Genomic DNA, 27,875 nt, shown 5'->3' with positions numbered 1-27,875 from the left:
CAATGCCTGGTCTGATGAGTCTTGATTTCAGCTGCATCATTGAGATGGTAGGGTCAGAATTTGGTGTAAATAGCATGAAAGCATGGATCCATCCTGCCTTGTAATGGTTCAGGCTGATGGTGGTGTAATGGTGTGAAGGATATTTTCTTGTCACACTTTGGGCTCCTTAGTTCCAATTGAGCATCATTTAACTGCCATGGCCTATCTGAGTATTGTTGCTGACCATGTGCACCCCTTTATGATTATAGTGTACCCATCTCCTGATGGCCACTTCCAGCAGGATAATGCTCCATGTCACAAAGCTCAAATCACCTCATACTGGTTTCTTGAACATGACAATGAGTTCACTGTACTCCAATGGTCTCCACAGTCACCAGATCTCAATCCAGTGGAGCACCTTTGGGATGTGGTGAAACAAAAGGTTTGCATCGTTGATGTGCATCCGACAAATCTGCAGCAACTGCGTGATGCTATCATGTCAATATGGACCAAAATCTCTGAGGAATGTTTCCAGCAGCTTGTTGAATTTATGCCATGAAGAATTAGGGCAGTTCTGAAGGCAAAAGGGGGTCCAACCCTGTAATAGCATACCTTTACCTAATAAAGTGGCCGGTGAGTGTAGTGTACATCCACTGCTTACTGGCCCTATAATCTAAATTTCATGAGAATGTTTCCTTCTGTGTTTTTTTGGTTCCTTGTAACAGTTGCCGAACCTCCCCCCCCCCCCTTATTTCTGTTTGTATATTAGTTGCCATCATGTATACTGCTCTGTGTACAGTACAAATCCCATAGTCCATCTGGGAAGAAAGCAAGAGAGGGTGGTTAAGTTTCTATATACAGTAGGACCATGAAGAATGAAGGTTGCCACCCAGGAAGTCGGACCACAGCAGCAAAAAAAATTTTGGAGGAGGTTGAGAGCAATAGAAGTTTTTCTTTATCGTACATCACGGGACACAGAGCAGCCATAGTAATTACTATGTGGGTAATTCGCCACCTATAGGTGAATGGACACTAGCACACCCAAAGACAGGAAGTCCCCCTCTATATAACCCCTCCCATACAGGAAGTACCTCAGTTTTTTCGCCAGTGTCTCAAGGTGATGGTCACGGTGGATTGAAGTACTATAGACAGCCCTGTTGTAGAAATCCTTGCCAGGATCAAGGGGCTATGCAGTCGGATCCATTTAAAATGGCAATAGAAAGGCCAAAATGGATAGTACCCGAGTCTTGAGGAAGAAGAGTTTTTGCCTGTAATGCTCCTCTTTGGATGGCTGGACCCTGGGATCCAGGCCCTTGGATATATGACTAAACCAAAGGTTGTCCTGGCAAGGTGCTGTACAGGTCCAAGGGTGTGGACCCCAGTATGCAAGGAGGACCCAGTCCTTGAAGGTCCGTTCAAAGACCTGGCCCGCCGTGATGGGTGAAGATTGGGTCTGGCTGTGTATTCCAGCAGTATCCTGCGGCGGGAATGGTACGTTTATAAAAAAAAAAAAAAAAAAAAAAGCGAAGAAAGAACCTGGGAAAGGAACGCATATGGTTCACTTCAAGGTATTTCTTCTGAGTAAGTGAATGCCTTGCTTGTTTTTCACCACTAGAAGGTGTATTGTAACATACCTGGTGTTTACTTGTCATGCTTCATTTTTCTGTGTCTGGCAGCGCTCCTTTGGAGACAGCATTGTCTCTCATTCTGGTCTACCAGTTGTCCAAGGCTCTGGGACTTCCTGCTTCCTAGCCCACAGCACGCAGCCCTCCCCCGAGAGACTGGTTACAACGATAGGAGCGGGGAGGTCGGCATCCCCCCACGGTAGCGCAGCCCCTCTGCCCCCCCTCCAAGCTATACCGATAAAAGGACCGTCATCATCCACGTGCGCATTCGGGGGTCAGCTTGTAAAAGGCCACCTTAGGGGGCGGGGCTTAGGCGTGGCCAGCGTGCACGTGGGGGGCTAGTGTGCACGGCGCAGGTTAAGTAGCTATAAAGTTTGTGACTCTGTTAAGAGTCTGGTGGCTGACAGAGGGACACAGAGTATACTAGGGCATGTAAACACTGTATGGGGGTGGATATAGGCATTTAAAGGCACACCTACTGGACTTTAGGCTGAGCAGTAATAGCAGCATTTTTTTTGCTGGACTACAGCTCAGCAGTGCATGCATATTGTGAGTACCTCTGCACTTTGTGCTTAGGACTATGTCTTCCCGAAAGAATGGTGGGGGAATACAGCAGGGAGGAGCGCAAGGGCGCTGCTGTCAGGATCTGAGGATCCTAGTCACGCTTCCACAGTACTATCCTCCCCTGAAAGGCCAGAGGTGACTGGCCAGTCTGAGCCATTGAGGCTGTCAGGCATATTGGCTACATCCAACATTTCAGCCTCTGCCTACGTCACCAAGTACAATGGAAAAATAGCCAACATGATCGCTTCTGTCTCCCAGTCTGGGAAAAACGCAAAAGGTCCCCTTCTCCCCCTCCCGTCCTTCCAGTATTGGAACAGGAATGGGCAGGTGACATTAAGGTGCCATTGGGTGACCGGGAATAAGGGCAGGCAGATGACTCCTCTTCTGAGGATTCAATCTCAGAGGAGCCCTTCTCAGCCTCACAATCCCAAAAACTGCTAGTCCAAATTTCTGCGATTTGAGGTGGAACAGCGCCATTTTCAGTTTGTGGCCTTGCCCTTCAGGTTAGCCACCACCCACCAGGTGTTCACAAAAATTCTGGCCCCGGTGTTAGCAAGATTAAGGGTCCAGGGTATATCAGTATGGCATACCTAGATGACCTGCTGCTTATAGATTCCCTATGCCCAATTTCATTCAAGACTACCCAATGTATCTGTTCCCAAGGGTGCGCCCGAGTCTCAATTTGTGGTTGATAACCAGAAATTTGTAGAAGGGGAAATCCTTCATGCCGGTAGCCTGGAAGGTAGTGACAACGGATGCCAGCCTCTTGGGCTGGGGAGCGGCTCTGGAGGAGGCCACTGTCCAGGGGAAGTGACAGAAAAGGCTTTGCCCATCAACATTCTAGAGAATCGCGCGTCTGGCTCTAATATCCTGGACTTCCAGGTTGCAGGGGTGTCCTGTGAGAATACAATCCGACAATGCCACAGCTGTGGCTTACATCAACCACCAAGGGGGTACCAGGAGTTAGGCGGCCCAAAGAGAGGTGGACCATAGTCGGACATGGGCAGCGAAGCCTTTTCTGTCAGCAGTCTTCATTCTGGGAGTGGAGAATTGGCAGGCGGACTTCTTGAGCCGCCAGCAATTGTCTCCAGGGGAATGGTCCCTGCATCCCGAGGTTTTTCAGCCATATGCCAAAAGTGGGTACCCCAGACATAGATCTGTTGGCGTCCAGGTTCAACAAGAAGTTGGACAGCTTTGTGTCTAGGACAAGGGATCCGCTTGCATTCGGGACAGGTGCGCAAGTGACCCCTTGGGATCAGTTTTCACTGATTTATGCGTTCCCCCCCAGTTCAGCTGCTACTGTGGCTTCTACGCAGGATCAAGGAGGAAGGGAAGCCGGTGATTCTGGTAGCCCCAGCGTGGCCCAGAATATCCTGGTATGCAGAGATCATAAGGTTTGCAGTAGGGAAACCGTGGACTCTTCCATCCTGTCCAGACTTGCTTTTGCAAGGACTGGTGTTCCATTCTGCTTTACAGTCACTAAGTTTAATGGTTTGGCTATTGAAGCCCAAATTTTAAAGGATCGGGGGCTTTCAGGCTCAGTGGTAACTACCCTGAAAAATGCAAGGAAGCCGGCTTCCAGGGCCATTTATTAAAGGATCTAGAGGTCCTATATTTCCTGGTGTGAAGCCAAAAGATGGCATCCTCGAACGTATGTCATAGGAAGAGTTCTTGCCTTCCTACAATTGGGGGTAGAAATGAAGCTAGCCTTGAGTACCATCAAGGGTCAGATCTCGGCCTTGTCAGTATTTTTTCAAAGACCGCTTGCTTCGCATTCTTTGATATGGGCCTTTATACAAGGGATAACTCCGCCAGTCAAGTCGACATTGTGCCCATGGGATTTGAATATAGTTTAATCAGTCTTGCAAAGACAACCCTTTGAGCCTTTGCGCGATTTTCCCTTGATCCTTTTGACAAGGAAGTTGGTTTTTTGGTTGCAGTAACTTCGGCGAAGAGAGTGTCAGAATTGGCAGCTTTTTCCTGTAAGGATCCATACTTAATTATTCATAAAGACAAGGTGATATTGTGTCTTCACCCAACCTTTTTGCCTCAGGTAGTGTCTAGTTTTCACTTGAACCAAGACGTCTCCCTGCCTTCTTTTTTCCCAGAACCTCGCTCTGCGGAAGAAAAATTGTTGCATTCTCTCGATGTGGATCTATCTGAAGGCAACCAGTCAGATGCGGAAGACTGATGCTTTGTACTGCCAGAAGGGCCCAGAAAAGGGCAGGCAGCATCAAAATCTACTATTTCACAGTGGATTTGTCAGGTTATAATTCAAGATTATAGATTGAAAAGGAGGGTTCCAGCTTTTCAAATTAGAGAGCACTCTACCAGGGGAGTGAGTGCATCATGGGCAGTGCATCACCAGGGCTCTATGGCTCAGGTTTGAGTAAAGAATATATACTTGAATGGATTTTTATTAAAAAAAAAAACTGTATAGTGTCACTTTAATGTAAATGACCTAATATACAATACAGCCTCTTGCACACTTGGCATTTGACCAGCTCTTCTGAATGCATTTTCTCCTGGCAGTAGAAAAGCAGCATAAAAAAAATGTGCCAAACACATTTAGGCACATCAAGAATTTTGGCATTCATTCATTCCAATGTGTTGCTCATTCTGTTAGTTTAGTCACGTCGGATGTTTTTTGTGCCCGAACACTCCTCTCCTGAACACTCAAGTAATGTTTTTTTTCTACCGCTAAATGCCTGTAAACACCTATGTATGCAAGGACACATAAGCAACAGTAGAGGGGCGTTTAGGGGGGGCAGTTTTGACACCCAGTGTAAATGAGGCCTACCTGTATATGTTGAAAGTGTTTGTTAAATACCTAGAAATTTGTACGGATTAGCTCAGCACACACTAGTATTGGAGGGACAGAAAAAGTAACATGAAAGAAGCCAGATTACATGGCACTTATGTGTTGTTTCAGTATGTGCAGAGAAAATTGAAGTGTGGATTCAGTAAATTATGCTTTTATAGCCATGCAGGATTGCTGTGTCTGTGGACTCCAGCTAAGCTAAAAAGTAAATCCCGTTCTGTAATGATTACACTGGGGTGGAAATGTCCTACCTGAAGGGATTCTCTTTGCATTTAATCCTTTTTTCGATATGGCTTCATAGACTGTATGTTAGTGAGCCACTTAAAATAAACTTTGTTCTTAATGTGCACAAAAATAAATGATCACCAAAAGAAGCTTTATCTGATGTCACACCTGCCATTACTCTGCTATGTTTCTATTTAGTCTGCTCATTTATTTCCTGAGTCCTCCTTCCCACCTCACCGGGGCACTTTACCCACTGTACCCATATGAAATCTTTATCATTTTTTGAGACAGATAGAGATTTCTTTTGGTGGTATCTAATCACCACTATTTTTTGCTTTTAGAACCTTTGCTGATTGGTTCTCATGGACTAACTTTATTTTATCACATTTGCACTTTTGTCCCTTTTTTGTTTTTGATTGTATAGGTGTATCACTGCATCATTAAAAATTTTGATTTAGCACTTCTTTTTTGTTACTTATATTTTTTCTAAACAAACAAAAAAATAAAATTTGGAAAAATAAAAGTTTTTCTTAGTTTCTGTTAAAAATTTTTTGCAAATAAGTAATTTTTCTTCTTCCCTGATGTGTTCTGATGAGACTACACTGATGGGCGCTGATGAGCTTGCACTGATGGGCACTGATAGGTTGCACTGATGAGGCTGAACTGATGGGCACTGATGAGGCTGCATTGAAGGGCACTGATGAGGTGGCACTGATAGGCAGCACTGATGGGCAGTGATAAGTTGCACTGATGGACACTGATTGGCGGTGATGGGGCTGCACTGATAATTATGGCACTAATGATCAGTGTTCTGATTATCAATGTAAAGTATGTACTGACAGCCTTTCCGGTTATCGGCAATCCTTTCCTCATACGGACACAGTATGTGAGGAACGGACTGCCCTTAACCGGCAAGTCTGTTTACATGTGATCAGCTGCGATTGGACAGAGCTGATATCAAATGGTAAAGGGCCGCTGTGATTGGCCCTTTACCCCAATCTGTGATCAGCTGTGTCCAAAAGACAAAGCGGCCACAGTGCATGCCCGACGCACACCCCAAAACCACAAATATAATATATTGTAGCTTACCAATCATTAGATGTGGTGGTTGCATTCATTTACTTTTTTTTTTTTTTTTTTTTTGGATTTTTTTAGATGGTTAGAAGGTGCTGGATGTCTTCCGGCCAGGAAATAATGCATGTTCTATCTGACTTGCTGTGTCTTCTAATGCACACTGTAAGTAGCTTACCGCATGCAGTGAATTCAGAGAAAGCTAATACAAGCTATAAAGCTTGTAATAGAAAGCTATACAACTGTGCAAGGCTGAAGGGACAGCTGAAGTTCAGATAGAAAACCTAATAATGTAGAGGAGAGTTATTGACTTATGCAGTTTGTAGATTTTAGCCATTGCCACATGATCTCACCTGTGTCAGACATTTTTAGGATTCGTTAGGTTTAAGCTGGAATTCTACTTTAAATTATTTACATATTTTTCAGCAATCATCTAATGAGCTTTAAAAAACCCATCGCTGCTTTGGTCTTGGAACCCCTGTTGTGGAAAATAAGAGCTAACCCGAATATCAGTGGGGTCCCTGTTGGCCCCATAGAACATAAGCTTTCGGCTTATACGGACGATGTCCTTTTTCAAATTGTGAACCCCACTGTCTCACTGCCTAACCTCCTGGAGGAATTATCAGCGTATAGCCAAGTCTCCAATTTCCGGATTAATTATACGAAATAGGAAATTTTGCCTGTAACTGTCCCTTCAGCTATTGCCGCCACCCTAAAGGGGTAATTTCCCTTTACCTGGGCGTCCTCCTCTATACGTTACCTTGGTATCCACCTCACAGACAACCCCAATGCTCTATACACTCATAATTATATTCCTTTACTGAAAAAAATTGATGTGGATCTAAAGTCATGGGACAGGGAGACTTTTTTGTGGGTAAGCCGCACGAACACCCTTAAAATGACAATATTGCCCTGAGTGTTGTTCCTCCTGCAGATGGTGCCTGTCCCTCTACCCTCACACTTCTGTAAGGAGCTTTGCAGCCTCTTCATTTGGTTTGTATGGAGAGGTAAGAGACCAGGAATAGCAGTGGCGATGCTGCAGCGGTCTAAGCAAAATGGGGGTCTGGGTCTTCCTAATATTTCCCAATATTATCCGGCAATTGCATTACAACATATCCTCAACTGGAGATTTCACGCAAGCTCTAAACTGTGGGTACAGATGGAGAAGGTCACTGCAGGTCGAAACCTGACGTATCCTCCCTGGGTTCCAACGAATGCCAGAGGCCTCTCGGAGTGGGTATCCCCATTGATTGTCCACACCCTGAAGGCATGGGATAGACTGAACAGGGTCTTTGCCCTGGCTCCCCCAATCTTGCCGTTGGCCCCTGTGGGTGGATTCCCCTGGTCCCCCCTCCAGTGCAAGCTTGACACGCTTTGTGCAGGGACATTCTATGGTTCCACTTAACATCCTTAGAGAGCGCTATGGCAGTCTTCCCTTTGATTTTTGGAGGCATCGCCAGCTCACTAATTTTGTTGCATTGCAGCATAATGAGTCACAGATTAGAACTACCCTAACGGACTTTGAAAGCCTTTGGGCCAAACAAGACCCTCTGCCACATATGATCTCTGCCCTTTACAAGTTACTAGAAGCGGCTAAGCCTAACCCTAGACCAATTTACATTAGGGAATGGGAAAGAGACCTCCAGTGTGAATTTACAAACGAACAATTGAACCACCTTTACAGCCTAACAAACTCCGGTTCTGTGGAGTCAAAGACTCACAAAAATAATTATAAAATACTCTCACGGTGGTATCGGGTGCCGGTGACCCTCGCCAGGATTTTTCCTTCGACCTCTGATTTGTGCTGGAGGGGTTATGGACAGAGAGGAACGCTTCTCCACATATGGTGAGAGTGTCCTATACTGAAACCCTTTTGGTCTATGGTTAGTAAGTTTATCTCTGATGGTGTCGGTGTGGACATCCCAGACTTACCAAAGCACTTACTTCTCCACATCCTCTCCATGCCTCTATCACAATATAAACGTAGTGCTCTCCCTCACCTTCTCAATGCGGCTAAGTGCCTCATTCTAATCTCATTCCAAAGTTCACGCACTCAGAGTAAAGCGGAATGGATGGGGAAGGTGGGGGAGATCATGGAAGTAGAAGAGTGGCTCGCCACCTGCAGGGATACTGGGAAAAGATTTGAATCCACTTGGGCATCTTGGAAAGACCACATTTCAGGGACGTTCTCAGTCTCGTCGAGCTTTGGACACAGCCTTGCTGGCACTGGCTGATCCCAAATTTAAACAATTGGTCCTGGCAAACCAAAACCCTGTGGTTGACACCTCACTGGTGGCTGAGCCTAAGCGACCATCAAACCGGGTGTGAACATGGTGGGAACAAAGTGTCCACTTTGCGTGAACATTAGGTTGGTTCCATATTATTTAGGGTCATCGGCATCACAAGTTTGTTGCACCTGTAGGGAGATCTATGTCGATTGTAATATTGTCTGTAGTTGGCAGGGACCTCCTACCCTTTCCCTTAGGAGAAGGGGGACGTCCACAGGGACCGATTGTCCGGTACAAAGGAGGACCTTTTATTGGTTTAAAATGATGACGATATGGCTCACTAGCTAAAGATATTGTTTTCCTCAGATAAGGATGACTACCCACTTTTTATTTCTATTTTTTTTGTTTATCGCTCTCCAATTTTTATTTTGCCTTCTGAGTTGATTTCTGATCTGTTTTGCATAACATCTTTAATATAAAAAAAAAAAACCTCTTTATCTGCTTATAAATGTAAATTCATTCAAAAATTTCCCAAATGTAACACGAAAGACTTTTTTTGGCTTCAGTAAGTTTCTAACATCTCAAGCATAGTGCATGCTGGGCAATTAACCACAATTCATTGGGCTCTGGCATTTAGTTGTGGGCAGCAGGCACAGGTGTGCTTTCCAGCCCAGCTGCCAGCAATGGGCAGTGCTGCTTTTTTTTCTGCAGCATTTTAATTAATATTTTTCATAAAGCACTTGTTACCACATTAATTGAAATGCATTTTACTGTTAATGGGCAAATGTTTCATTTGTAATTGTTTGCATTTCATTTTGCTTTTGGATCCTACTGTTTCCTGACAGCCATGCTGCTTATAGCTATGCAGACTAACCCAACAGGAAAGGGCTAATCTCAGAATAATTTAATTTACAATAAATTTCAGTGTGGTTTATTAACTGCTTGCTGACCCACCGCAGTACATTTACTGCAGCAGGTCAGCATGTACAGGCACAACCCCGTACTTGTACATCGCGGCTTTCTTCCGAGTCCACTTGTGACGATTGTGTTACCATACGCAGTAGCACAAGCCGATTAGCAGGTCCCGGGCCAACTATTTTTGGCTGGCACCCACTGATTAGTTTAGTGAATGACAGAAGAGAGCTCTGTGTTGGTAAACAACACAGGGCTCTCTTTATACAGCAGCGATGTGCCGTTTTTTTCTTCCTGCAAAAAAACCTGGCACATTCCTTAATAAAACAGCACACAGCAAACACACTCAACATTGTTGGGCACACGTTTAACCCCTTGATCGCCTTTGATGTTAACCCCTTCCCAGCCAGTGTCATTAGTACAGTGACAGTGTATATTTTTAGCACTAGTTTTACTGGAGACGTCAGTGGCAGTTAGTCAGTTCCCCCCAACGTCAGTAAGTGTCAGATTGCTCGCCGCACTATCGCAGTCCGTCTGTAATTCACTGATCACAGCCGATAGTAGTATAACAATGTATTTTTTTTTTTAAATTCCAGTATATATACCATAGTTTGTGGACGCTGCTACTTTCACGCAAACCAATCAATATACACTTGTTGGGATTTTTTTTTTATCAAAGACATGTAGCAGAATACATTTTGTCCAAAATTTATAAGAAATTCGATTTTTTTATTGGATGTTTTATAGCAGAAAATATAAAATATTGGGGTTTTCTTTTCAAAATTTTGGATCTTTTTTAGTTTTTACCACACAATAAAAAACCCAGTGGTGATCAAATACCATCAAAAAATTATAAAAAAATATATAAATTTAGTTTGCTTACTGCTTTATATCACCAATGCACAATCGCCAGTTAAAGCAGCGTAGTGCTGAACTGCAATAAATGGCCCGGTCATGATGGGGGTAAAATCTTCTGGAGCTCAAGTAGTTAAAGTAGCAGATAAATACTGTGTCAGTTCCATCTTTTTGCTGAAATGTGCAAATCAGAGCTGTCAAAAGGAAAATGTTACTGCCATCAATAAATCGCCCAGCAATTTGCATATCTTGGAAGACCATGGCCCCAGTGAGAAAATCATATTGGCTCTATTGACATGAAGGGTGTCATTGTGTTTGATATGGTGATATGATTAGCCCTGGAATAAAGGTTCCTAAGGACCAGTGTTTCTTCCAGTATATTTTTTGGAATTTCAAGAGGGTCAGCAGAATTCCCCAATTATTGCAGCTGAGTAGTCAATTTTCAAGCTTCTTTTGATTTATTTTCACCTAGTAATCCTACAAATAACACACTTCTTGTCCCTTTCGGACATTCGGATGCATCCGAATAAAAAAATAACAAATTTCAACGAATGCGAAAGAAATTATAGTGAATGAATTTGACATGATTCGGTAATTTGTTAAAGATCTAATGAAACAAAAGGTAAAAACAAATTAAATCTTACAGTCCAATCAGCTGATTAATTTTGTGCTGGAGGTTGGATTACTGGCAAAGTGCATTCCTGAGAACTGAGTGAGAAGGGTGTTGTATTGTATTTGAGCAGAGGAGAAGAGATATTGTCATTGTGTGTGTTAATAGATTCAATAAACAAACGACTTTCCAAACTACGAATCATTATCACGAATATATATACATACATAAATATCGAATTTCAACGAATACGAACTAAATTATAGCACATATAACGAATGAATTCAACATGATTTGAGATTCAGTATAACGAATATCGACACTACGAATAATAACGAATTATCCGAAAACGTATTAACGTAACATAACGTATATAACAGAACAAAATTATGTATTTTACAAATGACAACGAACCGAAACTAAACAAAATTTTTCGTTGTGCACAAGTCTAGTCCCTGGGTGGCTATGCCATTCCTCTATGATAGGTGTGATGGTTATTACTCTAGGGTACTCTTCCTACATGGACTATAAACATGTCCGTATCTCCACTTCCATTACATAGGTGGCAAGGCAATTGGTAGTTTACAGAAAATAGCTAGGAAAGAAAATATTATTCAGTGCAGCAGGAAGTGACAAGCACACTGAATTTCTGGCAAGATCAACAGGTCTTTTCTGTATTTGCTGAAAATGTTCCTAACTTGAAAACGAATGCAGCCACCACATCTAAGGACTGAAAGCTGTAACATACTGTATTGTTGTTCTTGGTTTTAATTATCCTTTTACAATAATACTAGAATCACAAGTCACAGCTCTATTGCAGCACCTGCAAACCATGTTATTTCACCCCTTATTACACCATATAGCTAGTAGGTTTCAAATGAATACACAGGACATCTTCTGGTCATATGAAGAAACTGGACTGAGAAATAAGGGTGGTGGAATGAAATAATTTATGCCATATGCTAAAAATAAGGACAGAGCAAATACCAGTATCCCATGCAATAATGAATCAAGAAGACTTAGAATGTGTTAATATGGAACCAAGGCTATGCCTGACGTGCTAGATCTGGTGACAATCATTTTCAGTGACTCATGCAATCATTTTAAAAATAAGTGATTGCTATGGAACCAGGGTGTTAGAACAGACATAGAAAGGTTCATTGGCTATAGAAGAGGTTGTAAATCACAAAGATACAATGTAAGGCAGCCTTTTTATAGCTACAGAATTTTAACAAGTAAAATGAGATCAGGTGCTCCACATAAAACACATTTATCATTTGTATCACAGGTACTTGATGTTTACTTCTTTTCCTTCTGTTTCATTTTTGCAGATAAAGATAACGCAGTGTTTTAAAGTGTAACTCGCATTTTATTAGGCAAACTGTTTAACATTTTCATCAATACAAACACATGGCAACCACCCCAACCTATAGCTGGCCTTAATAGCAAGGAGCACATGGAAGGGCATCGCATGTCAAGAAACAAACAAAAATTCCCAGCTCACTTACTAGCCAGCCTGCAACAAACTGAATTGACCCTAACAGTTCATGTTAAAAACAAGGGGGTTTAGTTTGCACACATTTACAAATACATACATAAGTTGCAAAGGCCACACCACAGCACCCTAGTGTACTGCAGTCCTAACTCAAATCCAAATGTAAAGGCCAGTTATAGGTTGGGGTGGTTGCTATTTGTTTGAATTGTTGGTCATTTTGGATACCTTTGCTTCCATTGTGCTGTTGCTGGGTGTCCAGTGTGTCCCTGTACCTTTTTAAGGAGAAGTGGGCTACCTCCAGGCATACCTACCCTTAATCTATCCATTATAATATACAGTAGACTCTCAAATTATAGAGTTTGGACTGCAGTACACTAGGGTGCCGTGGCTTGGCCTCTGAAGCTTACGCATGTATTTGTAAATGTGAAATATGTGCACACCAAACCCCTTGTTTTGAAACGTGAACCGTTAGACAAGGTCAGTTCTGTTTGTTGCAGGCTGGCTGGTAAGTGAGCTGAAAATTTTTGTTTTAGCAGATTTGTTCATACAGGAGGAGTATGGGGTTAACTAAACGCAAAACTTTTTCATTTTGCATATTGTAAAGGGGGCATTACCACCAGGTTTTTTTACCATCTGTGTCCTATTGGGGATTTCTGCTCACTTCCTATCCAATAGTCAAAATAGGAGGTGAGAGGAAATCCTTCCAAAGTGAGGGAATCAAAGGTTGTCACTAAGGTCACCAGAACTAGCCTTCCTATTGTAAGGTTTTCTCTCTTTTAGAGCCCTTTCCCACTGCTAGCGTGGCCGCTTTACTGCTGTTATAGCGGCGCTTTTAAACCCGCTAGCGCCTGAGGAAAGGGTTAAAAAACCCCACAAAGCGCCGCTGCCGAAACGCTTTGTGGGCGCTTCGGCAGTGCTGCCTATTGATTTCAATGGCAGGGGCGGTTTAGGAGCGGTGTGTACACTGCTCCCACACTGCCCCACAGACGCTGCTTGCAGGACTTTTTTTCCAGTCCTGCAAGCGCACCGCCCCAGTGTGAAAGCACTCGGGCTTTCACACTAGGAAGGCATGAGAGGTGCTTTAAAGGCACTATTTTTAGCGCTTCAGTGTAAAAGGGGTCTGATGCCCTGTACACACGACCTGTTTTGCCTTCGGAATAAACTCTGAAGGTTTTTCCGACGGAATTCCGCTCAAGCTGTCTTGCATACACACGGTCACACCAAATTCCGACCGTCCAGAACGCGGTGAAGTACGACGGGACTAGAAAACCAATGTTCAGTAGCCAGTAGCCAATAGCTTCCGTCTTGTACTTGCTTCAGATCATGCATCCTTTTTGGTGCGTCGGAACAGCATACAGACAAGCAATTTTTCCAATAGTAATTTGTTCTGTCGGAAAAATATAGAACATGTTCTCTATCTAAGTCCGTCTGAATTTTCGACAGAAAAAGTCTGATGGGACATACACACGGTCAGAATAAACGATGAAAAGCTCTCATCGGACTCTTTCTGTTGGAAATTCCGCTCGTGTGTACGCTGCATTACTGTTCTGGTGAGTACTAAGAATGTGGTATTTGCTTTGTCTTTCACTTTTGAAAAATCTGACAGGTGTTCTAAGCCTTCTCTATTCTGTCCAAAATTAAAAAAAGTTTTGCCTTTTAGTTATAGTAAAAAAAAAAAAAATCTACATACTCGCCTCCATACTGCAGTTATCCCACTCTAAATCTAAGATCAAGAATTGAGCGATCGCATGACTCCTGATCACTCAGCTGTCGGTCTGCTTGCAGGAGAGAGCCTTGACTGTTAGCGCTGGTTCACACAGGGGCAACACGACTTACAGCGCGACTTAGCAAGGCGACTTCAGCGCGACTTCAGCGCGACTTCAGCGCGACTTGGGGCGACTTACAAGGCGACTTCAAGTCGCCTCCAAGACAGGCGACTTTCCAGTGGCCAATCAAACTACAATCCGCTCTGGGGGAGGGAGGGGTTTGCTTGAAAAAAACATCTTCTCTTCCTGTGAAGTCGCTTCACTATAGACCACGATCCGACTTGTAGGCGACTTCCATTGAAATCAATGGGTACAAGTCGCCTACAAGTCGCCTTGAAGTAGTACAGGGACCTTTTCTGAAGTCGGAGCGACTTCAGTAGCGTACATATAGACGGCTCTCATTCACTTACATGGACTTTCAGATGTCAAGCGACTTGGGGCGACTTGAGGTCTGACAAGTCGGATCCCAAGTCGCGGTAGTGTGAACCGGCACTTAGTCTCCAGGGGGTGGGCACGGCTGGTTCTGGCTCTAAGTGGGGTGTATAAATCCTCGAGCATCCGCCATTGGGAGTGCTGGCGTGTGTGGCTCTGCCCTGTCAGCTGATAGCAGGCATAGACCGCTAAAATCTGACTCTGGGTCACAGGAGAACAAAAGTAAATGTACTCTTGTGACCCACTTGAGAACTATGGCCGAAAACCTTTGCCAACACTCCTCTTATAAGTAAAAAATGCTTGCCATACCATGTCCTCACAAAATTTATCAATTATATGGTCTGTCTCCATTATCATTAGATTAACTGTTGCTTGGTAATAAGAAAAGATGCAATGTCTGCATCCCTTTTAGGCCAGGAATTGGCTTAGAAAAGTATCTTGTGAAAAATTAAGCCCCTATTGCCGGGTGTGCTTGTAATTTCATGAAATCTGCAGTGTGCGACTCATACAGTGGCCGCTTCCACCCGAGAAGGCCAATGTAAAGGTGGTGAAACATGAGGCCCCTTTAGCCATACATGGCCTCCTTCATTGTACCAAATTGGCGAATCAAGTTCTTTTCCTTTTGAGATCTCTTATGCTGAATTGGTGTTGACTAACAGCCGAAGCATATCAACATCAACCAGATTTACGTAGACAAATCTATGATCCATTTATAAGTTGAAGCAAATTAGTGGCTAATATCAGCATTTGTGTGAATGAACTTCTGATTCATTTAGTTCTGAGGATTTTAGTATAAAATATCTGCATGCCAATGGAAGAGATAATTTGGACATACTGTATGTTCCATCATCTACTTCAGTATTTACATACCACCTCCATCTACACATTAACCACTTTGTGGTTGTGTAAGAGAATGATATGTGGATGTTCCTTAGACTTTTACAAAGCAATATTTGACTGTTCCCTTTTATGAGGACTAATACATGTCTGATACAAGGAGACTATAAACCCATGGTTTGAGTTGTATGTGTTTTTCAGATCTCTTGAGCTGCACCTGCTTAATTTTTATCAGGGATATATAGATTATCCCTTGACCAAGCTTCACCTTGAGTTTGGTCTAAGCTAGGCCTTATCTGCTCCTCAATGATATTGCTGTTATGGGTACTGCTTACTCTCATGAATGACATGCTTTATACAGTAAATAAAATGTTTGGGTTACATAGGCTCAGCTTTCTGTGGATCATTGCAAGTGAACTTTGCTGATTTCCCCCCTTATTGATGATGAGACACTACTGACTGAAGTAATATACATCAATAATATATCTGGGTTATATGGCAGGACAACCTCATGTGGCTGCGGAGTCCTTTGCTGTAATTTAGTTTTATTGTGTATTACTGACAGTCTTTGAGTCCATATTGCTACTTTGGTATGTGTGCATCCTCCTATGCCAAAATGCACTGGTAGGAGGTGAAGTTGATGATGCTTTATACCTGTGCCATGTTTTAATAAAAGTTTACTTATGGGTTTTGTGCACGCATCTCAGTGTGTATACTGATTAATATAGATACAATAAGAACTATTGTGCCTCCCTGGTGGTCTCCTGAATCCCTACCTTCACATCTCAGATGTCTATGCGCTGATATTGATATTATACATAATATAAAATGGTTATTTGTGATCCAGGAGGTGTTTGTTCTATGCAACTCAATGCCATGTGTATGTGGCATCTCAGCCATTTATTTGGCTATTGGCTGCAGGAACATCTCTCAATATCCTTTTCTGATTAACTTTTCAGACAATGACCAGCTATCGGACTGTGCCAGTCATCCATTGCTGCAAAATATATAGTTTGACTTCCTTGTACAGTTGATATTTCCCAATTCTATGTAATAAAATGTAGCACTTTTTTTAAAATAAAAATGGCATTGAAAGTAAATCTATGCACCCTGAAAATCGCTTCATTTGTATTCTGGCTTTGCAACTGTATGATTTGGGGCGATGGTATGCAAAAACTACTAAATGTCCATATATTATTTTATTTCATATGTTGAAATCTTATAAATAACATTTTCCCTGTTTGCTGTTCATAGGTGAATTTTAATGAGCCACTGTCCATGCTGCAGAGGCTAACTGAAGACCTGGAGTACCATGAGCTGTTGGACAAGGCAGCAAAATGCGAGAACTCTATAGAGCAAATGTGCTTTGTTGCAGCCTTTTCTGTGTCTTCCTATTCCACCACAGTCCATCGGACAGCAAAACCATTTAACCCTTTGCTAGGAGAAACCTTTGAACTGGATAGACTAGAAGATTTAGGATTCTGTTCCATTTGTGAACAGGTGAGGAGGACCATAGGTGAACTGTGCTGATAAAATAAATGTGTATAACCTAAACATGACACCGTACAGGTGTGATATTCTATACAGAGCATATAGACACTATGAAAACCTATGTATACCATTAAAGCCATGCCATCAGTTTTAAAGCAGACTTATATTCAAATATTAACTTATCTCTACGGTAATAATATTACTGAAATTAATGTCTAAATAGGAATAGAAGGACTGAAAAACGTAACTTTCCTACTGAAAAAAGTTGCATCCAGCTCTCCCTTGCCTGGTTACATGACCAGAAATCTAGGTACCCGTCAAATGATCTAAGATTAAGGGAAGAATAAGTGTACAAGTTGGCTGACTCTCCCCACTACTGTCAAAGTGATGTGACCAAATGACTAAGCTTTTGGTCAAATGACCTTTAGGCTTCATTCACATCGACTCTGAGGCCTGTAAATGAAACATTTGTGAGGCCTCCAGGTGCTGTGTGGAGGCAACCTATGTAAGTGTGTGGGGATGCAGTGTCTGTATGGATGCAACCACTTGTCCCAGTTTGACAGGCGTTCGGGTGGTTCATTTTCCAGTTAAATTTGTGTAGTAGAGTTTACCAAGGACCTGTTGCTGTTGAATGCTGAACAGTTAAAGTACCTTGTTCAGCACTCAGGTTGAGCAAGTCTATGAAAATGACCACAGGACCCTCATAAAGCACCAACTCTAGGTGAGCATACACAACAAGTGCAGTTTATAAAAGACCATATTTTTGCCCTTTCACATCTCAAAATCATGCAAAATATGAACCCAAATTGTGGATGACTGCACTTTATAGTATAAAATATATTTGACCTTAAAAGATTTATTGGTGGACAACAAAAAATGCATCAAACAGGTTAAAGTAAGCAATGCTTTTTTTTTTTTTTTTTTTTGAGTTTTAGATAGTGGAGAGGGAAAAGAGCAATTTGACAAGTTGCTATTGAAAGAAAGTCACAAATTTTGAGCGGTCACCAACAGTAATATAGAGGAAATCTAATGCGGATAGTAGTTCTGGTGACCCTGATAAAACTACCAGGAGTTTTCGTCACTTTGGAGGGATTTCCCCACATTTCCTGTTGTGGCTTTGGGACACAGATGGCAACAACTGATGGGGTTATAACCCTCCTTATTGTATTGAAAATTAAATAAAAACATTTTGCCTTCAGTTTTACTGTACGTAATGACCATGGCTGAGTAGTGAATTAAGACAATGGCCAGTTTGGTTAAGGGCCAGGGAACCTGCCACTATATTTTAAAGGCCTATTGAAGTTGGAGGAATAGATATTCAGTAGAAAAGATGTTGTACTAACAACTCCATGTTAATAGCCTTATCTCCACTTTTCTGTTATAGCAGCTATAAAGCCTGTCTAAATATGACAATGCAGTCCAAAAAACACCAGAGTTTGATCATACTGCCTAATGTAGCCTGTATGCACAGTCCTCTCTCATCACTGCTGGTGTTTGTGAGAACGCCTGTGATGAGGGGTGTGACTATTACTCAGCTATGCCAGCACAGAGCACTAGAGTATAAGACCAGGAAATGCATTTCCACTAGATGAAAAGGTAGCTTAGGGGAATTCCCAGTGAAAATCTGTTAAAAACCATAACTTACAGTGCTGCAGGATTATTAAAAAAAAGGCATCTTATTTTATTTAGACTTTAAATCTAAAATCAACAAATTAATATATTGCAGCTTACCAATAACACACCTCCTGTATTAGAGTGCCCCTACTCTGGATGAAGGAGCACAGGGGGCACCTTTGGACAGCAGCACTGTCAGTATGTCTGGGGGGGGGGGTGTTAGATGGACTAGCAGATTTAGATACAGTAACCAATTGAAGCCAAACTCCAGCTCACACTGCTGTTACAGCAACCGTTTTTTTCTTTTGAGATACAGTGCCTTGAAAAATTATTCACACCCCTTGAAATTTTCCACATTTTGTCATGTCATTTTTGTCATTTTGTCCACATTTTGTCATGTTACAGCCAAAAATATTTTATGTGATAGACAAATACAAAGTGGCACATAATTGTGAGGTGGAAGGAAAATGATAAATCCTTTTTAACATTTTTTACAAATAAATATGTGAAAAGTGTGGCGTGCATTTGTATTCAGCCCCCTTTACTCTGATACCCCTAACTAAAATCTAGTGGAACTAATTGCCTTTAGAATTCACCTAATTAGTAAATAGAGTCCACCTGTGTGTAATTTAACCACTTGCTTACTGGGCACTTAAATCCCCCTCCTATCCAGACCAATTTTCAGCGCTGACGCACTTTGAATGACAATTGCGCGGTCATACAACACTGTACCCAAATGAAATTTTTATATTTTTTCCCACAAATAGAGCTTTCTTTTGGTGGTATTTGATCACCTTTGCGGTTTTTATTTTTCATTAAAAAAAAAATGTAAAAAGACCGAATTTGAAAAAAAAATTTTTTTTTTTTTTTTTAGATTTTGTTATAAAATTTTAAAATAGGTAATTTTTCTCCTTCATTGATGTACGCTGATGAGGTGGCAGTGATGGGCACTGATGGGTGGCAATAATGGGCACTGATGGGTGGCACTGATTGGCACCACTGGTGGGCATTGATAGGTGGCAATGGCAGGGGGTACTGGTGGCACATATGAGGCAGAATTTCCTCTTCAAGACCGGGCGCGTGCACAGGGGAGGTCGTCATATGACGGCCTCCCGGAAATTCAGGTCCGTTGTAGCCGTCATTCGGCTATAGCACGGATGTCAAGCGGTTAATCTCAGTATGAATACAACTGTTCTGTGAAGCCCTCAGAGGTTTGTTAGAGAATCTTAGTGAACAAACAACATCATGAAGGCCAAGAAACACACCAGACAGGTCAGGGATAAAGTTGTGGAGATGTTTAAAGCACGGTTAGGTTATAAAAAAATATCCCAAGCTTTGAACATCTCACAAAGCACTGTTCAATCCATCATCCGAAAATAGAAAGAGTATGGCACAACTGCAGATCTACCAAGACATGACCGTCCACCTAAACTGACAGGCCGGGCACGTAGAGCATTACTCAGAGAAGCATTCAAGAGGCCCATGGTAACTCTGGAGGAGCTGCAGAGATCCACAGCTCAGGTGGGAGAATCTGTCCATAGGACAACTATTAGGCATGCACTCCACAAATCTGGCCTTTATGGAAGGAGTAGCAAGAAGAAAGCCATTGTTGATAGAAAGCCATAAGATGTCCTGTTTGCAGTTTGTGAGAGGCCATTTGGGGGACACAGCAAACGTGGAAGAAGGGGCTCTGGTCAGATGAGACCAAAATTTTACTTTTTGGCCTAAAAGCAAAACGCTACGTGTGGCAGAAAACTAAAACTGCACATCACCCTGAACACACCATCCCCACCGTGAAACATGGTGGTGGCAGCATCATGTTGTGGGGATTCTTTTCTTCAGCAAGGACAGGGAAGCTTGTCAGTTGATAGGAAGATGAATGGAGCCAAATACAGGGCAATCTTAGAAGAAAACCTGTTAGGGTCTGCAAAAGACTTGAGACTGGGTCAGAGGTTCACCTTCTAGCAGGACAATGACCCTAAACATACAGCCATAACTACAATGGAATGGTTTAGAATCTCAGGGGTCTCAAACTGGCGGCCCTCCAGCTGTTGAAGAACTACAAGTCCCATCATGCCTCTGCCTATGGGAGTCATGCTTGTAACTGTCAGCCTTGCAATGCCTCATGGAAATTGTAGTTCTGCATCAGCTGGAGGGCCGCCAGTTTGAGACCCCTGGTTTAGATCAAAGCATATTCATGTATTAGAATGGCCCAGTCAAAGTCCAGACCTAAATACAATTGAGAAACTTGAAAAAATGCTGTTCACAGACACTCTCCATCCAATCTGACAGAGCTTGAGTTATTGTGCAAAGAAGAATGGACAAAAATGTCACTCTGTAGATGTGAAAAGCTGGTAGAGACATTCCCAAAAAGACTTGCAGCTGTAATTGCAGTGAAAGGTGGTTCTACAAAGTATTGACTCAGGGGGGCTGAATACAAATGCACGCCACACTTCTCAGATATTTGTTTGTAAAAAAAATTTGAAAACCATTTATCATTTTCCTTCCACTTCACAATTATGTGCCACTTTGTGTTGGTCTATCACACAAAATCCCAGTGAAATACATTTATGTTTTTGGTTGTAGCATGGCAAAATGTGGAAAATTTCAAGGGGTATGAATACTTTTTCAAGGCACTGCAAAGGTTTTACATGAACAAATAAAAGTGAATCTTTGTAAGCACCTTTGTTAGTGTTAAATACGGTAGTTTGTCTCAACACTTTAACTGCTTGTTCTGTTAAAAAACAACAGTCTTGAAGGCTGGATCACCAGAAGAAAATAAAGGTAAGAAAGCCTAAAAAAGAAAACAAATGCAGCCATCAAATCTAAGAATTGGTAAGCTGCAATATAATATGTGTTTACTTTTGGGTTTAGTACCTCTAAGTTGTGGGAGGAAACCAAAATATCTGGTGGAAACACACACAGTCACTGGAAGAACATAAAAACTGCGGTAGTATCCCAAGTAAGAATCAAGCCAAATACTGCAAAGAAATAAGCACTAAAAACCCAGAAGCTGTGCACTGTTACTGGAGTTAACCACCGCCCACAGTATATATACATCATTACTTTGACATTAAAGCTGCCATAACCCTGGTATTTTTTTAAAACTCTGGGGGATTTTCCGTCTGATAAAAGTGATCACGGCGGCAACATGAATGAGCGGGTTTGGAGTGGAGGAACTTGACTGGCCTGCACAGAGTCCTGACCTCAACCCGATAGAACACCTTTGGGATGAATTAGAGTTGAAACTGCGAGACAGGCCTTCTTGTCCAACATCACTGCCTGACCTCACAAATGTACTTCTGGAAGAATGGTCAAACATTCCCATAGACACACTCCTAAACCTTGTGAACAGCCTTCCCAGAAAAGTTGAGGCTGTTATAGCTGCAAAGGGTGGGCCTTAAAGTTCATGTGCGTCTAAAGGCAGGCTCCCCAATACTTTTGGTATAATAGTATATAATATAGTATATAGTATATAGTATAGTATAATATATAGTATAATGGAATATAGTGTGTGTGTGTGTGTGTGTATATATATATATATATATATATGTGTATGTATATATATATATATAATGTGTTTGTGTGTATGTATGTATGTATATACAGTGGGGCAAAAAAGTATTTAGTCAGCCACCAATTGTGCAAGTTCTCCCACTTGCCTGGTGCAGGTCTACAATTTTGTTTCTGGTGTCCTTCGACAGCTCTTTGGTCTTCACCATAGTGGAGTTTGGAGTGTGACTGTTTGAGGTTGTGGACAGGTGTCTTTTATACTGATAACAAGTACAAACAGGTGCCATTAATACAGGTAATGAGTGGAGGACAGAGGAGCCTCTTAAAGAAGAAGATACAGGTCTGTGAGAGCCAGAAATCTTGTTTGTTTGTAGGTGACCAAATACTTATTTTCCACCATAATTTGCAAATAAATTATTTCAAAAATCAGACAATGTGATTGTCTGGATTTGTTTCCACATTTTGTCTCTCATAGTTGAGGTATACCTATGATGACAATTACAGGCCTCTCTCATCTTTTTAAGTGGGAGAACTTTCACAATTGGTGGCTGACTAAATACTTTTTTGCCCCACTGTGTGTGTGTGTATATATATATGTATATATATATGTATGTATGTATGTGTATGTATATATATATATATATATATATATATATATATATATATATATATATATATATATATATATATACATATATATGTGTGTGTATATGTATATATATATATATATATATATATATATATATATATATATATATATATATATATATACACACACACACATTTGTGCTCATAAGTTTACATACCCTGGCAGAATGTATGATTTCTTGGGCATTTTTCAGAGTATATGAATGATAACACAAAAACTTTTCTTTCACTCATGGTTAGTGTTTGGCTGAAGCCATTTATTATCAATCAACTGTGTTTACTCTTTTTAAATCATAATCACACCAGAAAGTACCCAAATGACCCTGATCAAAAGTTTACATATTCCAGTTCTTAACACCGTGTATTGCCCCCTTTAACATCAATGACAGCATGAAGTCTTTTGTGGCATTTGTGGATGAGGCTCTTTATCTTCTCAGATGGTAAAGCTGCCCATTCCTCTTGGCAAAAAGCCTCCAGTTCCTGTAAATTCTTGGGCGGTCTTGCATGAACTGCACGTTTGAGATCTCCCCAGAGTGGCTCAATGATATTGAGGTCAGGAGACTGAGATGGCCACTCCAGAACCTTCACTTTATTCTGCTGTAGCCAATGATAGGTCGACTTGGCTTGTGTTTTGGATCATTGTCATGTTGGAATGTCCAAGTACATCCCATGTGCAGCTTCCTGGCTGATGAATGCAAATGTTCCTCCAGTATTTTTTGATAGCATACTGCATTCATCTTGCCATCAATTTTGACCAAATTTCCTGTGCCTTTTGTAGCTCACACATCCCCAAAACAGCGATCCACCTCCATGTTTCACAGTAGGAATGGTGTACCTTTCATCATAGGCTTGACTCCTCTACAAATGTAGCGTTTATGGTTGTGGCCAAAATGCTCAATTTTGGTCTCATCACTCTAAATGACTTTGTGCCAGAAGGCTTGTCTCTGTGCTGTTAGGTGTATTGTAGGCGGAATACTTTGTGGCATTTGCATAGTAATATCTTTCTTCTGGCGACTTGACCATGCAGCCCAGCTTTCTTCAAGTGCTTCCTTATTGTGCATCTTGAAACAGCCACACCACATGGTTTCAGAGAGTCCTGTATTTCACCTGAAATTATTTGTGGGTTTTTCTTTGCATCCTGAACAATTTTTCTGGCAGTTAGTTGGTCTACCTGACCGTGGTTTGGTTTCAGAAGAACCCCTCATTTTCCACTTCTTGATTAGAGTTTGAACACTGCTGATTGGCATTCTCAATTCATTGGATATCTTTTTATATCCCTGTTTTATGTTTTTTTATGTTTTATACAGTTCAACTACATTTTCCCGCAGACCCTTTGACAGTTGTTTTGATTTCCCCATGACTCAGAATCCAGAAACGTCAGTGCAGCACTGGATGAAAGATGCAAGGGTCTGTCAGGAGTCCAAAAATTCATTGACTTTTTTACACACACACTCATTACAAGCAAACAGATCACAGGTGAGGATAGTTACCTTTATTAGCCATTCAAACCCCTTTCTGTCAACTTGTGTGCATGTTATTAGGCCAAAATCACCAGGGTATGTAAACTTTTGATCAGGGTCATTTGGGTAGTTTCTGTTGTCATTATGATTTAAAAAGAGTAAACACAGTTGATTGATAATAAATGGCTTCAGCCAAACACTAACCATGAGTGAAAGAAATGTTTTTGTGTTATCATTCATATTCTCTGAAAAATGGCCAAGAAATCATAAATTCTGCCAGGGTATGTAAACGTATGGGCAAATTTGTGTGTGTGTATATGTATGTGTGTATATATACATATGTATATAATATTCATATTACTATTAAAGCACATGTGTATGCTGCTTTATAAATGCAGCTGCTGCTTCTGTATGGCTTGTGTAATATTTACAGGAAGTGTAGCTGTATTTTATATGGATCGTACTACATTTTATCTTGCTCTGGTTTCTCTATGACATCCCAATCAATATAGACTGATAAGCACTCACACTGTGCAACATATTACTCATCTATTGACTAGGATGATCCATAGACCAAAAAAAGATAAGACTAATTACCCTGAACTTTCTTGCACACAGGACAGATATCTAAATCCATATTGACTAATCTGGAAACACTGAAGTCCAGACATATCCATTTTTCTCAAGAAAGTTTTCTTAAAATATCCATGCTATAACTGATTTGCTGCCAGACTGTTTCCTTCCATGACACATGTCACTTACGCCTCTACAAGTTTGCAATGATGGCTTAACCTATTTTATCCCAGCTGTGCAGAATTACAGAGATTAGTATGTGCTTCTAGGGAATTATACATAGAGCAGAAGTGAAAATAGATTTTCGTTTTTTTTAAGCAGACAGACTACATAGTACAGATATAAAACTCATAACTGAACAGCTTTAAACTTGTGGAATCCCAGACCGTTTAATAAATTATTACCCCCCAAAACAGAGGACACAATGATTGACTTACAAGAAGTAAAGAAAGTAACAAAGAACAGGTGTTGCCCATTGTATTTACCATTTTCCAAGAACAGGTTAGGAAGTGAAAACCATTACTTGGCTGGTGGCTGTAGGCAGGGTGCACGGTGATGTAACAGGTGCGGAGCAGTCTGGTGGTGTACCCATGTGGCCCAGTCCAAGTTGCATACCTGCTGGGTTTCTTAAGGCTACGCCAGGCGTTGAACCGGGTCACTAACTTTTGCAAGTGGGGTAATACTTCGTCCAAAGGCTTGCTCACCAATGCCCAGGGACCAGGCAGGGGCCACGGTCAGGTGAAGAATCAAACATTAATGCGGCCTACCAACTCGAAGATTTGCCATGTGTGCAGTATACAGAGTATGGAGTTCCTTCATAAGATGCTTTGTCCCATGTCCTACACACTTGTGTTACCTCACTTCCAGTAACGGAATGGGTTCCCATTGAGAACGTAGCGGGAACCTTATGTGTGCTCTCACCTAACTCACTAAAATATTATCCATAAAAAATAACAGAATTTAAATGAAAGGGATCTGGTCAAGCTCTTAGTACAGCTAATGGTTAGGACCATGAACCTATCAAGCAAGCAGAGGTCATAATTTGTAACCAACAATCATGGGTTCTGTTAAGGCCTAGAGAAAGGAAGGCATTGGAGACATGAGGAGGGAAAACAATGAACCTTGGGTTGTAAAAGCACACCTATGGCAACCATTAGTTATTATGATTAATTGCTGGCAACATTGAGAGATGTTGCATTGAAGAGTCCATAGCTAAGACTGTTTAAAGGTGACAGTGTGTTTGTCAAAAGGGTAAAGGGGGCCCAGAGAGGTTTAAGAGGCAAGGAGACTTTGAAACGAGAGTGTAGAGATGATTCCACACAAGGGATAGCAAGTTGATGTATCACCTATGGCTTTGTCAACTTTGAGGAGCCACTGGTAGTGGCAAAAAGGATATAGAGCCTATTCCCGCTCTTGGGTGGAGAGGGCATTTCTCATTTCACTCCACCATTTAGGCAGGAATTGAGAAGGTGCAAATTTAGTTTCGCAACAAGCTTTCCATAGATAGAGTGGATAGCCGATTAGACATCAGTGACCGTGTGAATAAGAAAAGAGTTCCATTTTTTAATGATGGATCATCTTGCGGCAAGTAGGCAGACATGCATCCACTTTGAGTCAGCAAGTTGCAATTTTGGTGTAAGGCTAACCGATTGGGCATCAAAAGGTCAATAATAGAGGAAAAGGGTCACATGGTGGTAGAGTACAGTTGGATACATTTGATCCCCCTAAGGTTTTGTTAAACAAAGAGCGGACATGGCTGAGATTGAGGTGTTGCTGCGGTTCATAAGGGCATCAAGAAAATTGGGTTTTATGTTTTTCATCTTGGAAATTGTTTCCAAAAACCAGTGATTTGAAATGGAAAATCTGCATAGGTGGAAGATTATATTCTTGAGAAACACAGTAGTTTGAAAAGATTTGGGGTGTTAAGACCCTTCTGTGAACAGGAAGGGCAGAATTTGCAGCCCTAGGAGGTTAGTTCTTTTGGTAGACGCTTGGATTCCTCTGTACAGGTTAGTGGACAGGTCAAGTAAACCGGTGGGTAGGATCTGGAAGCTATGCTATTCATTTCAGATATTTCTGTACTTTTCTTATTATGGTGCATTTGAACTCTGCATATCTGCATGGAGAAATAACTGCAGTAAAATAAGCTGTCACATATTCTGATATAAATTAAAAAAACCGACAAGCCTGTCATAACTGTCATTTAATGTGATATTTGTCCTTTCCAATCTACATCAAATCATTATGCAAAACACAAACACATTTGCAGTATATGCATTTGGTTAATAATCTAATTTTATTTCTCAGGTCAGTCACCATCCGCCAGCAGCTGCACATCATGTTTATTCCAAGAATGGATGGACTCTATGGCAAGAAATTACCATTGCCAGCAAATTCAGGGGCAAATATCTCTCAATTATGCCATTAGGTAAGGCACAGTGAAAACTGGATGGGTTTGATTTTGTGTGAACTGAAAAGGCTTTGTGAGAAGTAACACATTTAAAGACTGATAGTATAGATTGTTAAAGTGAAATTCTACAAATGGATCTTAAATATTGAATACAATCTGTGTGTCTTTATTCAGGGGATATTCATCTGGACTTCCCCTCCAGTGGGAACCACTACGTTTGGAAGAAAGTCACATCAACTGTCCATAATATCATTGTGGGCAAGCTCTGGATAGATCAGGTCAGTTTACTATCTATCTAAACAGTTTAAATAAGAATTTGTTTACCATTTAACTTGTATTAAACACTCAATGGCGTTTATTTACTAACCGCAAATAGATGTGCACTTTGCAAGTACAGTTGCATTCTGCAAGGAAACTTGCTCCAGAGCTTAGTTAAAGAGGGGGATCTCTGCTGACTTCCGTTATCCAATCGTGTGCAGGCAAAAATGCTGTTTTTTTCTCCTCATTGACCTTCAAAATTTAGGGGTGCCATACTGTGGCTAGTGGGAATAGAAAATTCTTTTGGCATCATAGGTCAGTAAGAGTAAAATATGCCCCAGGGTTGGTCAGCGGGAGTAAACCACTACCTAGCACCTCTGTTGAGTGAGAGAAGGAATAATGTCCCATCGTTGTATTCAGTGGGAAGAATGATGCCCCATTGATGGCGTCTGACCAATAATGTCAGTGGAAAAACGATGAACCATTGT

At 41.5% G+C, this 27,875-nt stretch overlaps 1 protein-coding gene across 2 annotated transcripts in view; it reads left to right on the top strand.

Annotated features, from left to right (window-relative positions):
* The window catches only part of OSBP2 (oxysterol binding protein 2), a 391,235-nt gene that overhangs the window by 312,345 nt on the left and 51,015 nt on the right, over positions 1-27,875 (top strand). For both annotated transcript variants that reach the window (XM_073625242.1, XM_073625251.1), the window contains 3 exons: positions 16,675-16,920; positions 27,027-27,147; positions 27,304-27,407. In XM_073625242.1, coding sequence (XP_073481343.1) covers positions 16,675-16,920; positions 27,027-27,147; positions 27,304-27,407 — 471 coding nt within the window. The remainder of the gene's footprint in view (positions 1-16,674; positions 16,921-27,026; positions 27,148-27,303; positions 27,408-27,875) is intronic.

Source organism: Aquarana catesbeiana, linkage group LG01 (assembly GCF_042186555.1).
Source record: "Aquarana catesbeiana isolate 2022-GZ linkage group LG01, ASM4218655v1, whole genome shotgun sequence".
NCBI classification, from domain to species: Eukaryota; Metazoa; Chordata; class Amphibia; order Anura; family Ranidae; genus Aquarana; species Aquarana catesbeiana.
The sequence above is the reverse complement of the archived record's forward strand: the minus strand, read 5'-3'. Positions and strand labels throughout refer to the sequence as shown.